At 29.7% G+C, this 16,374-nt stretch overlaps 1 protein-coding gene across 3 annotated transcripts in view; it reads right to left on the bottom strand.

Moving 5' to 3' along the window:
- Positions 1–16,374, bottom strand: part of LOC145286014 (aspartate--tRNA ligase, mitochondrial-like) — a 517,834-nt gene that overhangs the window by 189,968 nt on the left and 311,492 nt on the right. For all 3 annotated transcript variants that reach the window (XM_080134627.1, XM_080134626.1, XM_080134628.1), the window contains exons 6-7: positions 16,304–16,350; positions 4,660–4,731 (exon numbers count right to left, since the gene is read on the bottom strand). In XM_080134627.1, the coding sequence (XP_079990753.1) occupies positions 4,660–4,731; positions 16,304–16,350 (119 nt within the window). The remainder of the gene's footprint in view (positions 1–4,659; positions 4,732–16,303; positions 16,351–16,374) is intronic.

The following is a 16,374-nucleotide window of genomic DNA, read 5'->3' as shown; positions in this document are numbered from 1 at the left end:
AAGAACAGCTTCCGGAATAAACACCACTTTTGGAGGGGGGGGGGAACTAGTTGCAAAATTTAACTGATATTTGTTGTCAGCATACCCACCCGAAAATACTATTAAAAAAAAAAGGAGGGGTTCAGTGCCCGTGGCAGAGAAGTAGATTTATTTATCAATAAAAGTTGTGGAGAAGTAAATTTATTTATCAATAAAAGTCGTCATTTAAAAAAGAAAATTGTGGAGGTGGACCTAAATGTAAATATTTACCCAAAAAATTATCCCGAAGTTTATTACAAAAGCGTTTTGTTTTCGCACTATTCAACAATTTGTTCATCCGCGCATGTAAATTAAACAATATTTGTAAAAGTGAGAAGTTATCAGTAAATGATTTAGTTTTTTTTTAAATTTATTTATTTATTTATTTATTTTTTACATTAGGTTCACCTCCACAAATGTTAAGAACGGCTTTCAGAATAAACACCCTCAACCTCTCCATGTTAAGAACGGATTTCGGAATAAACACAATGGGGGGGGGGGATATTTACAAAATTTAACTGATATTTGTTGTCAACATACCCATCCGCAAATACTATTAAAAAAAAAAAAAAAGTCGATAAAAGTCGTCATTTTAAAAGAAATTTAAAATCAAATGTTTGTAAAAGTGAGAAATTATTAATAAATGTTTAATAACATTTTTCGGTGCTAATGCAGAGAGTCATCCGCGCTATTTTTTAAATCGTATTTCCACGTTTAATTAAAGTTTTATGATATGTTTTTTTTATTCAATTGCAAGGTTAAAGTACAGAATAGGTACAAAACACCCTCCCCTCCCCTCCCCATGTTAAAAATGGCTTTTTAAATAATGTTATTATTTCAGCATGGATCACTCTCTGCATGAGTACCCATTTTTCTTTTAATATTCATAAAAAGTAAAACTTTTTTCTAAATAAATAAATAAATAAATGTTTGTAAATGTGACAAATAATCGTTTAGTTACGGCAACGTCAGTAAATAAAAGATGTTACGTGCGGGGTGAGGTGGGGGACTAAGGGAGCGACTATTATTTTTTTTTTCTGCTGGTCGTCATGGAACTCAACGTCCAAGGAGTACCAAAATGTAATTTTTTTTGTCACATAAATAAATTTCAAGCAATTTTTGCAATAAATAATAGATAGCAACTTCGTTAATTTTACGACTCGCCCCAGCATATTATAAACACCCTAACTTCCCCATGTTAAAACGGCTGTCAGAATGAACACTCCCAACCTCCCCATATTAAGAACGGCTTTCGAGGTTTATGGAAGGGCATGTTTTGTTTTTTATTAGATGGGAGGTTAGGGTGTTTATAATACGTTGAGGCATGTCGTAAAAATGAAACAGTTTAGAAAAAGTTAAAACAAACTTTTTTATGTAAACAATGCCGTGAAAAGAAATTAAACAATTAAAACGTAATGTTTCTTGAGTGAAAAGCCTTAACATAAATAAAGGAATTTAAAATTAAAAAAATTGGTTAGTAGATAAATGAATTAAAATTTTTAAAATATGGGATTTTTTGTTTTTTTTTGCTAATGTAGAGAGTGATCCGCGCTATTTTTTAAAATCATATTTCCACGTTCAATTAAAGTTTTATGATATGTTTTTATTCAATTGTAAGGTTAAAGTACAGAATAGGTACAAAACACCCTCCCTTCCCTATGTTAAGAATGGCTTTTTAAATAATAACGTTATTTCAGCACGGATCACTCTGCATGAGGAAGTTTTTTTTTTTACTTATCTTGTAATTCGAGAGTAGTTGAAACGGAAGTTACCAGAAATAAAACCGGGCAAGTCTCGCAGAAACGAATTGGAAAAATATTTATATTTTAATTAATATTTTTATAATTCGCAATGTAAAATTATTTTAATAACATGCAAACATTCATTGACTTTACAGATAGATTTTCTGAAAATTTAAATTAAATTGGTAATGTAGAAATATGGTTGTATAAACTTTGAACAAACCAAGAATTACATTTTTATATATATAGATATATATAATTGTCAAACAAGTATAACAAAGATATACTGGCCATAAAAATTCCTTCATGAATCCAAATTATAGAGATAAGACATCATTGGCTTCATATTGCTAGCAAGAAAAATTTTAACACTAATTGTTAACTAGGAAATCTTAAAAGAAAACAAAACTTGTCAATCATTAAATTCCCCTTGTTTTCTTTGCTTGAATGAAAAACTGTTTATCACGAAACTGAAAGATAGGGATAAAAAAAAGAAAAAAAACAAGAAACATCAATTAATTGTAGGCATTATAAATCACACCTCCTTAGTCACTTACCTACTCCCCCCTCTTAAAATTCTTATCAAACATGCTTCTAAGACTACCTATACTAATATCCTAAGCAATACTCCTTTTCACTACAAGCTTCACAAAATAGAATATTTGCTACATTTATAACTGCACCATTTTTATCAGTACCACTCCTGAACATCATTCTATATAACTATACCCATTACTCCCAAACAACTTTACATATTCCAAATATTTACCTGTTTCACTCATTTCATCCACTTCAAATATTAGTACTTTGCATAAGATTAATTTTATAGGCCCTTTTTCACATAGATATTGTTAACTTGATATACCTCTGCTATTTGACACAATACGCTATAGAATATTAATGTTTAAGGCGTTTACAATGTTGGCAGCTATCACACACACACACACACACACACACACACACACACACACACACACACACACACATCTTCCTTGACAGTCTTTTATTATTTTTATCTTCAGTTTCTTACCCAGCCCCATCTTTCTTTCTTTATTCCTATATTTCAATACAGAGCATAATCCACACACCTATTTTGTCTTCTTTACATACACCTTAATTTTATTCCTTATTCCTATTTTTAACAACATATTACAGAACCTCCTGATATTAATAATAATTTCCTATGATGCTGAAGACCTGAAATATCTTCATTACAAACTTAGCTCTCGTATTGCCTGAAGAGGTCTCTAATTACCAGTAACTAGCCGACTGAAATATGCTCATGAATGTGTAGCGACATATTTATGCTTATGTAAAAAAATACAAAGTATATCTTGCCCTACTTCAATATTGAGCATTCCTGCATCAACCTTGTTAAACTTCATTGGTTACTTTATCTCTGGAAAATATTAACCCTGTGTTTATATATATATATATATATATATATATATATATATATATATATATATATATATATATATATATAACTTTGTTTGTATCTGGTGTTTATATGATGTAAAAACGGCATTTTTCAGTTAAGACAACAAAAGAAAAATGGGAGTAAAAAAAAGTATGCAGCAAATAAATGTTATTAAAGGCAAAATAAATTACTCTTCTACATATCGGGATAAGTTATTTAAAAGTATCTTTTTTAACAAGAGTAAAATGGTGGTGCACAAACGTTAATGAAAAGAAAAAGAAATGGTAACTGGTGTCAACATGTGGCCTTGAGAATTTTTTTTTTATCAGAAGTTAAACAAAAATACAAATAATAAAATATACAATTTGGTTAAACATAGAATTTTCACTTGATTGGTGCAAGTTATTAACTGTATTTCAGTTTGATTTTCAAATTTTTGAGTGATTCTCGAGTCACTATGTTGGATTTTTTTTTATTAATGTTGTGGCTTCGGCACCACTTAATTTTATTCAAGTAAAAAACGTTTTTAAATAACTGAAAACGCAAAAACCTTACCCAAGTAAGAAGAAGAGTAACTTATCTTTCCTTTAGTAACATTTATTTGTTGCATATTCGTTTTTTGCCTCACTTTTGTTTTGTTGTCTTAACTGCAAAATTGTAGCAACTGATCAAACAAAATTTATCTCACTCTCTACCTCCTTTCTCCCTCCCTCTTTCTTTCTAATTATTTATAATTATAAAAATTAATCATTTATAATTATATATAATAACTAGCTGTACTCGACAACGTGCTGCTGTGGCCCAGTGTGATTAAACAAAGGTAGAAAAAGAAAAAGTAGAGATGTTTCCAGAAATTGTTTTTGTTTTAACACTTCTCGTGTTATCATGAAACAATGAAAAATAATGCACTTTAATTTTTAGATGTATTTAAATATTTTTTCAGTTTTAACAATAAAAATAAATTTTTATTTTTTACATTTCTTTAAATAAAGTTTTTTTTTTCATTTTAACAATAAAAAAAATAATAAATTTGTACTTTTTATATTTCTTTAAGTTTGTTTTTGTTTTAACACCTGTGTCATCACTAAACAATAAAAAAAAAATCCATAAAATCAGATATTACATATTTCTGTAAGGTATTAAATGTAAGCAAGTTACTTATTAATTTAAAACCAAATCAGAAAGTCCCATTTTGTAAGTGGCTACAGAAAAAGTTAATATCAACCAGTACAACAATAAAGTATAAATTTTAACATCTGAAAAAAAAAAAAAAATATTATCTGAAAAAAAAAAAAATTGCTTAAGAAATCTAATAAGTCTGCTATTTAATTGATGCTTTTTAATATAAATTGAATTCTGAAACTTTTATTACAAAAGCAAACAAACAAAAAATAAACAATATGGAGATTACTTGGAAAGTCATCTAGAATAGGAATGAGGTTTTTTAAGTTTTATGTTGATTAATATCTGTCCTCATACCTGCTGAGGGCTTTGTGGTAAACTGTAGAACTTTCCTGGGTAGTGAGTAGGGACAATAAATTCTTGAGCACCCTGGAAGAAAAGAAAAAACAAACTTAGATACTATTTTTTTTCTCTCCAAATTATTTTTACTAGACAAATATTATCCTGTTCCTGACCTAGAATTACATGGGAAAATGAAAATTTAAAAAACCTTTGGCATTTGATTTGAAGATTCCATTGAGCATAAAATATCCTGTGTTAACATCTCAAACAATACCATATCAGTCCTGCTCACCATGACACCTTCCAAAATTATTTCTCATGCTAATTACGCGACTGATAATAGTTACATGTGTACAGTAATTTTATCCAATGTAGTTATTTTGGTGCTGTATTTTATGAAAACCTTTTCTGCGAATGGTTTCTTAGATATGATACTGGAAACAACTCAAAGTGCATACCAATTCATTTTCTTGCCTGTCTACTTGGCTCAACAATCACAAATCATGTCAATTAACAGGTGGTTGTGATAGTCAAGTAGAATAAAAAACATTGGCTTTAAAAACATGTAAGTCAATTTGGAGAAGATTTGATTTTGCCAGAAAGGCAGAATAATATCTGGGAAAAGTATTACATCCTCAGAGTGCTTCCAAAACTTTAAAACTCGAATCTTAAATGTCAAAAAAGTTAGTTGACTTATAACCAATGTTTTCTGCTATTTTGGGACATTTAAAAAGACGCCACTACATATAAGATATGTTGCTATTGGATACTTTTTAATGATCATAGCTGGCAAATTGAGCTTCTATGGCATTCGCACTACTTCACAGGTTTAAAAAAATTTTTTTTAATTCAATTTTCACCCCAAACAAGACACAGTTCCACTTTGAAGTAGGGGGCTACTATCAGGGAACATAAGTTGCAAGGATATTATGAAGGGAGATGAGTACTAAGATGTCTGTTCACATTACACTTGACTGTATGTCAGTACAGCTGGGAAAGCAGAATCCCGGAAGGGAGTTCCAAAATCTAGCAGTTCTAGGGAAGAAACTATTGGCGGCCTTCTTACACCTAGGGATCTCTACTGTGAAAGGGTGGGATTTAGCGGTTTGGCGGGGGTATTCATGTCGAGGGGGTACAAGTGCTTGTAGTTCATCAGAGCATTCACCATTAAAATACTTGTGGAACAGGCAGAGGGATGCAACATTTCGTCAATGGGACAGAGGCTGAAGCTTAGATGACAGTTCATCTATCAGGTTGGCGACTCTCTTTTGAACCCTGTCAAGGAGTGAAAGACAAGCAGCAGATGCGCCAGCCCAAATGTGACCACAGTACTCCATACATGGGCGAATGGTGGCCTTATAGAGGTACAGGATACTTTCAGGCGTAAGTAGTTTTCTAGCACGGTAGAGAGAGCGCACCTTCTCCGCAGCAGCCTTGACAATGCTCTCACTGTATCTATTCCAGTTCATGTTCCCTGTAAACGTTAGGCCAATGAGTTTAAAGGAAGTACTTTTGGGTAATGTGTTCTTAGCCATTGCTATCGGTGGTAGTGAAGGTTTCTTGTAATTATTGAAGGAAACAAGCTTAGTCTTGGCAGCATTGAATGTGACCATCCATTTTTGTCCCCATTCCACTACAGATTGGAGGTCCTCCTCTAGTGTTTCTGCCATTTCCTTAGATATGTGTTCATTTGTTTTCCCCTCGTACCTGTTATAGAGAGCGGTGTCATCAGCAAATATACCCATCTCAGAAACAATTTTATCAGGGAGGTCATTTATGAATATCAAGAATACTAAAGGTTTTTTTTTTTTTTTTTTTTTTTTTTTACACAGTGATCACCACTTATCAAGGCCCGGAAGCCACTCAGGGATAAGGGTTATTGCAAGTACATTACGTTAGTGTGGAGATTTGATGAAGTGTTTAATTAAGGGGGCGGTTCATTAGGAATTTGTTAACATTGGACTTGAAGACATCCAAGTTGTAGTCTGGAGGGAAGCAGGCAGACGGAACAGAGTTCCACAGGCGTGCAGTTCTAAGAAAGAAGCTTTGTTCATGCAATCCGCGTTTTGATTTAGGCACAGAAATAGAGTGGGGGAAATTTTTCACAGTGGATTCAGCTAGACGGGTGTTTTTCGTGAAAGATTGGCGAGGGGGGACCAGAGATTGGAGTTCAGACGAGCACCTGCCATGGAAATAACGATAAAACAAGGATAGGCTCGCAACGTCTCTTCTGTGGGAGAGAGGTTGCAGGGTAGAGAAAAGGGCATCCCCCACTAAGCCACGAAGTCTATTTTGTACTCTGTCAAGGCAGGATAGGCTGTTTTTAGCAGCTCCTGCTCAGATATGGCAACAGTATTCCATCCTTGGCCGTACTTGGCTTTTATATAGATAGAGAATTGCATCAATAGTGAGATATCTTCTGGAGCGGATCCCACCATCTTTCCAGCGACCTTGGCAACAGGTTCGAGGATAGACTCCTGAGGTACACCCACATTTATATCATATTGTTGAGATGTACGACCGTTGAGGACAACCTGGATTTTTCTCTTACTTAAGAAGGATTTAATTACATTATGATCTAATTTTCCTTAGAAGACCATCATACCATACCCTGTCAAAAGCCTTAGATATATCGAGGGCTACCGCTCTACCCTTCCCTGTTTTGTCCAGTGAATGGTATATACGTTCAGAGATTACAGTTAGGATATCTGCTGTGGAATGGGCTTGCCTAAATCCATATTGGTTATCGGTCAGAAGTTTAGCAGCTGTAAGGTGATGGACTAGAGCTTGATTAATTAAGGACTCAAATATTTTGGCGAAAAGCGGGAGAAGACTAATGGGGTGATAATTTAATGGATCAGTTCTTTCACCAGAATTCTTGAAAACTGGTACCACAGAAGCAGTTTTCCAGCAGTCAGGAAAGCAAGATTCGTTAAGGCATTTGTTGTAAAGTTTGAAGAAAACTGGAGCAACCTCAGCGGAGCATTTTTTTACAGCCGGGATGAGATCGGGTTAACACGCTTTTGAGGTGACTAGGTTTTTTATGATACCTTGTACTTGAGAAGAGGGGATTTTCAAATCATCTAGTGTGGCATCTGTCCGCAAAGGAAAGTCAGGAAGAGGGTGATGTGCTGGGTCCAATGTGGAGTTTGAGACAAACCGACTGGCGAGCAGGTGAATCCATAGTTGTCATACACAAAACACTAGTACTGTTCAATGTGTAGTTGTTGCAAATGTGCAAAAAGTGAAACAATATGCACCTAGTTTTGGAAAGGAAATTATCAGAACTCATAGCTGCTACACAATCTTATATAAGTAATAATTGAAGAAAATTATTTCATTTTTACAAGAACTGTTCATAAATTTATGAAAGTATTATGAAAATACATGTGATGCTGTATGCTAGTGTTATTTCAATTTTGAATAGCATTTGTTTCTTTGCTAGAATTCTATCTCTATAAATATATACACACTTTCTTAGGGCAAAATTTTCAATATTCCAAAAAAGGATGTTGCAAGAACTTGAAAAATTCTTTGTAACTTTAAAAGAATATAATTTAAGTAATGTCTTTGTAAATTTGGCATAGGGTGAAATCTTTTTAACATTGTATAACATTGTTATTTAATGATCAATAACGAAATCTTTTTAACATTGTATAACATTGTTATTTAATGATCAATAACGAAATCTTTTTAACATTGTATAACATTGTTATTTAATGATCAATAACGAAATCTTTATAACATTGTATAACATTGTTATTTAATGATCAATAACAAAATCTTTTTAACATTGTATAACATTGTTATTTAATGATCAATAAAGAAATCTTTTTAACATTGTATAACATTGTTATTTAATGATCAATAACGAAATCTTTTTAACATTGTATAACATTGTTATTTAATGATCAATAACGAAATCTTTATAACATTGTATAACATTGTTATTTAATGATCAATAACGAAATCTTTTTAACATTGTATGACATTGTTATTTAATGATCAATAACGAAATCTTTTTAACATTGTATAACATTGTTACTTAATGATCAATAACGAAATCTTTTTAACATTGTTATTTAATGATCAATAACGAAATCTTTTTAACATTGTATAACATTGTTATTTAATGATCAATAACGAAATCTTTTTAACATTGTATAACATTGTTATTTAATGATCAATAACGAAATCTTTTTAACATTGTTACTTAATGATCAATAACGAAATCTTTTTAACATTGTTATTTAATGATCAATAACGAAATCTTTATAACATTGTATAACATTGTTATTTAATGATCAATAACGAAATCTTTTTAACATTGTATAACATTGTTATTTAATGATCAATAACGAAATCTTTTTAACATTGTATAACACTGTTATTTAATGATCAATAACGAAATCTTTATAACATTGTTATTTAATGATCAATAAAGAAATCTTTTTAACATTGTATAACATTGTTATTTAATGATCAATAACGAAATATTTTTAACATTGTTATTTAATGATCAATAACGAAATCTTTTTAACATTGTATAACATTGTTATTTAATGATCAATAACGAAATCTTTTTAACATTGTATAACATTGTTATTTAATGATCAATAACAAAATCTTTTTAACATTGTATAACATTGTTATTTAATGATCAATAACGAAATCTTTTTAACATTGTTATTTAATGATCAATAACGAAATCTTTTTAACATTGTATAACATTGTTATTTAATGATCAATAACGAAATCTTTTTAACATTGTATGACATTGTTATTTAATGATCAATAACGAAATCTTTATAACATTGTTATTTAATGATCAATAACGAAATCTTTTTAACATTGTTATTTAATGATCAATAACGAAATCTTTATAACATTGTATTACATTGTTATTTAATGATCAATAACGAAATCTTTTTAACATTGTTATTTAATGATCAATAACGAAATCTTTATAACATTGTTATTTAATGATCAATAACGAAATCTTTTTAACATTGTATTACATTGTTATTTAATGATCAATAACGAAATCTTTTTAACATTGTTATTTAATGATCAATAACGAAATCTTTTTAACATTGTATAACATTGTTATTTAATGATCAATAACGAAATCTTTTTAACATTGTATAACATTGTTATTTAATGATCAATAACGAAATCTTTATAACATTGTTATTTAATGATCAATAACGAAATCTTTTTAACATTGTATAACATTGTTATTTAATGATCAATAACAAAATCTTTTTAACATTGTATAACATTGTTATTTAATGATCAATAACGAAATCTTTTTAACATTGTATAACATTGTTATTTAATGATCAATAACGAAATCTTTTTAACATTGTATAACATTGTTATTTAATGATCAATAACGAAATCTTTATAACATTGTTATTTAATGATCAATAACAAAATCTTTTTAACATTGTATAACATTGTTATTTAATGATCAATAACGAAATCTTTTTAACATTGTATAACATTGTTATTTAATGATCAATAACGAAATCTTTTTAACATTGTATAACATTGTTATTTAATGATCAATAACGAAATCTTTTTAACATTGTATTACATTGTTATTTAATGATCAATAACAAAATCTTTTTAACATTGTATAACATTGTTATTTAATGATCAATAATGAAATCTTTTTAACATTGTATAACATTGTTATTTAATGATCAATAACGAAATCTATATAACACTGTTATTTAATGATCAATAACAAAATCTTTTTAACATTGTATAACATTGTTATTTAATGATCAATAACGAAATCTTTTTAACATTGTATAACATTGTTATTTAATGATCAATAATGAAATCTTTATAACATTGTTATTTAATGATCAATAACGAAATCTTTTTAACATTGTATAACATCGTTATTTAATGATCAATAACGAAATCTTTTTAACATTGTATAACATTGTTATTTAATGATCAATAACGAAATCTTTTTAACATTGTATAACATTGTTATTTAATGATCAATAACGAAATCTTTATAACATTGTTATTTAATGATCAATAAAGAAATCTTTTTAACATTGTATAACATTGTTATTTAATGATCAATAACGAAATCTTTATAACATTGTTATTTAATGATCAATAACGAAATCTTTTTAACATTGTATAACATTGTTATTTAATGATCAATAACGAAATCTTTTTAACATTGTATAACATTGTTATTTAATGATCAATAACGAAATCTTTTTAACATTGTATTACATTGTTATTTAATGATCAATAACAAAATCTTTTTAACATTGTATAACATTGTTATTTAATGATCAATAACGAAATCTTTTTAACATTGTTATTTAATGATCAATAAAGAAATCTTTTTAACATTGTATAACATTGTTATTTAATGATCAATAACGAAATCTTTATAACATTGTATAACATTGTTATTTAATGATCAATAACGAAATCTTTATAACATTGTATAACATTGTTATTTAATGATCAATAACGAAATCTTTTTAACATTGTATAACATTGTTATTTAATGATCAATAACGAAATCTTTTTAACATTGTATAACATTGTTATTTAATGATCAATAACGAAATCTTTTTAACATTGTATAACATTGTTATTTAATGATCAATAACAAAATCTTTTTAACATTGTATAACATTGTTATTTAATGATCAATAACGAAATCTTTTTAACATTGTGTAAGATTGTTATTTAATGATCAATAACGAAATCTTTTTAACATTGTATAACATTGTTATTTAATGATCAATAACGAAATCTTTATAACATTGTTATTTAATGATCAATAAATAAATCTTTTTAACATTGTATAACATTGTTATTTAATGATCAACAACGACAAAAAGACTGTCTGTTGTGTAAAAGTTTTCTCAGCATAAAAACTGAATCGATTTGATGTTCTTGCTTTCTTTCCTTATTTGTTATAGCTGAGCAGTTGATTTAAGTATTCTAAAAACTGGCAACTTAATTTTCTTTTGCATTCACACAGTAATCTACAATCATATACAACTTGAAACTGCTGGAAATTACGTTGAAACTATTGCCTTCCCGACAAAGCCAGTTAATTTATCAAAACTTTAAATCAAGTACAGTATTCAGTGTTGAAATTTTGCTGAATAATATAACTTTTTTAATCATTTGAAGAAATTCAGATTGCAAAATATGCTTCTTTTGTTTTGAAGAAAAGGAGGTGTAGCTATCTAGTGAGTGTGTTCCTTCTTCAAATAAAATATATGAGTAGGTTACATAGAAAACGGCTGGATGATGAAAGGCGGAAGAGAATCATTGATTTACAATACTGACACATTTTCAACTTTCAATTTGGTCAGGTCTCCAATGCAACTGGGGTCTCTTACTTAAACACAGAAAGTAAAAACATAAACAAATATCTTTAAATCTTATAGGCATATTTGTTTTTACTCCAGTGGCAGTTTCACAAATTATTCAGTTGCATTTCTTCGGATGATTATGAAATGGAGAGACTTTTGCAGTGTGTTATTTTTATGGGATTATCCTTCCTCTTCTCATTATTCTATCTTGAAGAATTCATTTTATGAATAAAATAATTAATAATTGAATAAATTTAATTTCTTTTTAACTAGTAGGAGTATCCGGCATTGCTCAGGGTCATATAAATTTAAACAGAAGTAAAATTATGTGTAACACCTTTATATTAAAATTTCCACCTCTTCCTATTTCTCTAATCATTTCTTTATCTTTCTCTCTTCTCTTTCTGTTTCTCTCTTCTCTTTCTGTCTTTCTCTTTCTCTCTTCTCTTTCTGTCTTTCTCTTTCTCTCTTCTCTTTCTGTCTTCTCTTTCTGTCTTTCTCTTTCTCTTTCTGTCTTTCTCCATAACTCTCTCTGTATCTTTAGCCGATCTCATTCCTCTTTCTTGTTTTACTGTGCTAAAAACACATAATTCAGATACTGGAGCTACCGTTTTCAAATGTAATACTGCATTCTCATATTTATTGCTTCTGGGCAAAGCCAAATAGAATAAAACAATGACATTCTTGAATAAATGTGATTCCATTACATTCACCCAATTTCGCAATAATATGAATAGAAATTATGCTAACAATGAAAATAGTCCGAAAGGATAAAATATTATATCGCAATTCACATTTATTAATAGCATAATTGGCCAGTAAAACCACAAATTCTGTATCTCCCACTTAGGAAATATCATACAGTAATATTGATAAAGATAATCAAGAGTATTTTACGACCGGGCAACGCCTGGTACCCCTGACTCAATATATCCACCTCCTAAAAATATATACGAAATAAAGTGTTTTTTAAATTATAAATTGCTTCAGCCATTTCCAGCAGTGACACCATACACACCCCCTTTTAAAAATATGCATACATTGGCCAGATGAACAACAAATTCTGTATCTCCCACTCACTTACTAAATATAATACAGTAATATTAATAAAGTAATGGGCAATGCTTGGCAGCCTTGACTATATACATCCTCTCCTAAAAGTATATATGAAATAAAGTGATTTTTAGATCATAAACTGCTGAAGCCATTTTTAGGACTGACTCCATATATCCCCCCCTCCTAAAAGTATTTATAAGTAACTAGCGAGACCTGTGGAAATTCCACAGTGGCATTTTTCATATGTAACATATTGTTGCTGGGCATTCTGTGGCCGTTCTGTTCAGCATGAAGGAAGGCACAATCATATTATTCTAGGCCTTTTATTAAAACTGTATTGCTCCTTATAAATTTGATATATTTCCTGGGCTGATTATTTCATTACAAACGCACCAGTCAATTAACTCGCATTTCATCATTTCTCATAATTATTGAATATGTTACTACGTTCGACAATAATTTATAATTTTAACCCACATTATCGCATCTCCCCTTACTGAAATAAAAAATTGATATATTGTATGGGCTGATTATTTCATAAAAAAACACAACTATCAATTAACTCACATTCCATCATTTTTAATAATTCTTGGATATGATACTAATTTCTACAATACTTTTTCATCCTTTAAACTTATCATATCACACACCTTACTAAAATAATAACTTTGATATATTTCATTACAAGCACACCAATCAATTAACTCACATTTTATCATTTTTCATAATTCTAGGATATGTTACTAATTTCGACAATCGTTTTTTAATAAGTAAAACACACCTTATAGCTTCCACATTTACTAAAATAATAACTTTGATATATTGTTTGGGCTGATTTTTTTCATTACAACAAGTAACTCACATTTCATCATTTCTCATACTTCTTGGATATGTTACTAATTTCGACAATAATTTTCATAATTTTAACCCACTATGTCGCTCCCCCTTACTTAAATAATAACTTTGATATATTGCCTGGGTTGATTATTTCATTATAAACACATCAATCAATATCGGGTATTCTCATAGTATATATGTTCCATCTATCTTATCCCATCCCGGGTGACGCTGCATATTCTGCTAGTATATATCTTTCACCTATCTCATTCGATCCCGGGCGACACTGGGTATTCTGCTACTATATGTTTCCCACTTATCTCATTTAATACTGGGCGACGCTTTCTGCTAGTATATATTTGCACTTATCTCATTCAAACCCAGGACTGTCCACCCCACCATTAATTCATTACATGAAATAAAGTAATGTTTAAATCGTAAACTGTTTCAGCCATTTCTGGGACTGACTTTATATCCCCAACCCACTGCTAAAAATATACATGAAATAATGTAATGTCTAAATAGTAAATTGTTTCAGCTCTTTCTGGGACTGACTTCATATCACCCACCCCACTGTTATAAATATACATTAAATAAAGTAATGTTCAATGCGTAAACGGTTTCAGCCATTTCCGGGACTGATTTTATATCCCCCTACACTACTGTTAAAAATATACATGAAATAAAGTAATGTTTAAATCGTAAATGGTGTAAGTCATTTCCAGGACTGACTTCATATCCCCCACACTACTGTTTAAAATATACATGAATTTCAGCAGCTTTTCGAAATTAATACATACAAACATTAACACGGTTAGGGATAAGGCAACCATTGCTTCAACATGAATTTATGAGTGTCGTATCAGTCTCAGCATTCCAGTGACTTAAATTTCTCCCCTTTTTTGGTCTTGGTTAATAGAGGAGAAATCCTTCATTACTGATACAATTTCATTGCGAACACACTAATGCATTAAATCACATATTATCATTTTTCATAATTTAAACCATTCTTATCGCCCTCTCTTACTAAAATAATAACTTTGATATATTTCCTGAGCTGATTATTTCATTACAAACACAGTAATCAATTAACTCACATTTAATCATTTTTCATAATTCTTGGATATGTTACTAATTTCGGTAATAATTTTTCATAAGTTTAACACACCTTACAGTCGCCCCCTTACTAAAATAATAACTTTGATATATTGCCTTGGCTGATTATTTCATTACAAATACACCAATCAATTAACTCACATTTCATCATTTTTCATAATTCTTGGATATATTACTAATTTCGACAATCATTTTTTATAATTAAAAACCCACATTATGCTCCCCACCTACTAATATAAGAACTTTGATATATTGCCTTGTCTGATTATTTCCTTACAAATAGCATGCAACTCACAACAAAATGCAAAATTCAAACAATCATTATTTACAAAAAATAATGTCTTTTAAATGCTTTCCGTTTCCAGCTTCGCATATTTGTGCTCTTTCCAAAACATTATTCATAACAAATTGCAGAATCTCTGGATTGCAATTTAACTCCCTTATTTTGTTCTGCAAGTTGGCAGACCTCAAAACGTAAAGCCCCAAACCCTGCAAGAATTGAAGGAAAACATCAAGAATGAAATAAGGGAGTTAAATCGCACTCCAAAGATTCTGCAATCTGTCATGAATGTTTTAAAAAGAGAAGAAATATACGAAGCTGAAAATGAGCAACATTTAAAAGTCATTATTTTTCATAAATAAAGATTGTTTGAATTTTGCATTTCTTTTTTTTTTTTAATTTCCCAATGTCTTAGATTCTGTTAAAATTACAGAAAGATATCGTCACAAAGAATCTATTTAAGTTCAAACCCCCTCAGTGACTTTTTGGACACCCTATATTACTAAAAAAAAAAGGAGATAATGTATGGGAGAAAACTCAAAGTGTAGTATTGACTTATTTATATAATTTTATATTTCAAATTTATTTGTATTGTTTGCATCCATGAGTTAATGGAACGTGTTGTCATGTTAGAGATCTGCATTCTTTTGTAGGATCGCCTCCTTTCAATGATACAGAAGATAATGAGCATCAAACTACTTGGGATCGGGTTCACAAAATAATTCCTCTGATGTCAGTAGATTACTGGCAAAGGAAGGCCAAGGAAATCATGAAAAGTAATGGAGAAAGAGACATAAATAAAAGCCTGGTCAGAGATAAGTTAGTCAATTGCCATAAGCTGTTCAATGCATGCAAGCATAAAACAGACATTAACAAAAAGAAAAATTGATTAGTCATAAATAAATATTGATTTAACAGTTCAATCGCTATTGATCACAAACTCCATAAATTTAGATAAGATGATTTCATATAGTAGATAAGAATATAAAATACTGATTACCCCTGGGGTTCTGCGGAACAAGGTTGGTGTTTCAACATCAACAAAACCTGCAAATATAAAAAACATGATTA

This window comes from Euprymna scolopes, chromosome 10, assembly GCF_053919585.1.
Source record: "Euprymna scolopes isolate OS-2025 chromosome 10, ASM5391958v1, whole genome shotgun sequence".
Taxonomy (NCBI): Eukaryota; Metazoa; Mollusca; class Cephalopoda; order Sepiida; family Sepiolidae; genus Euprymna; species Euprymna scolopes.
This window is presented reverse-complemented; position numbering and strand designations above follow the sequence as displayed.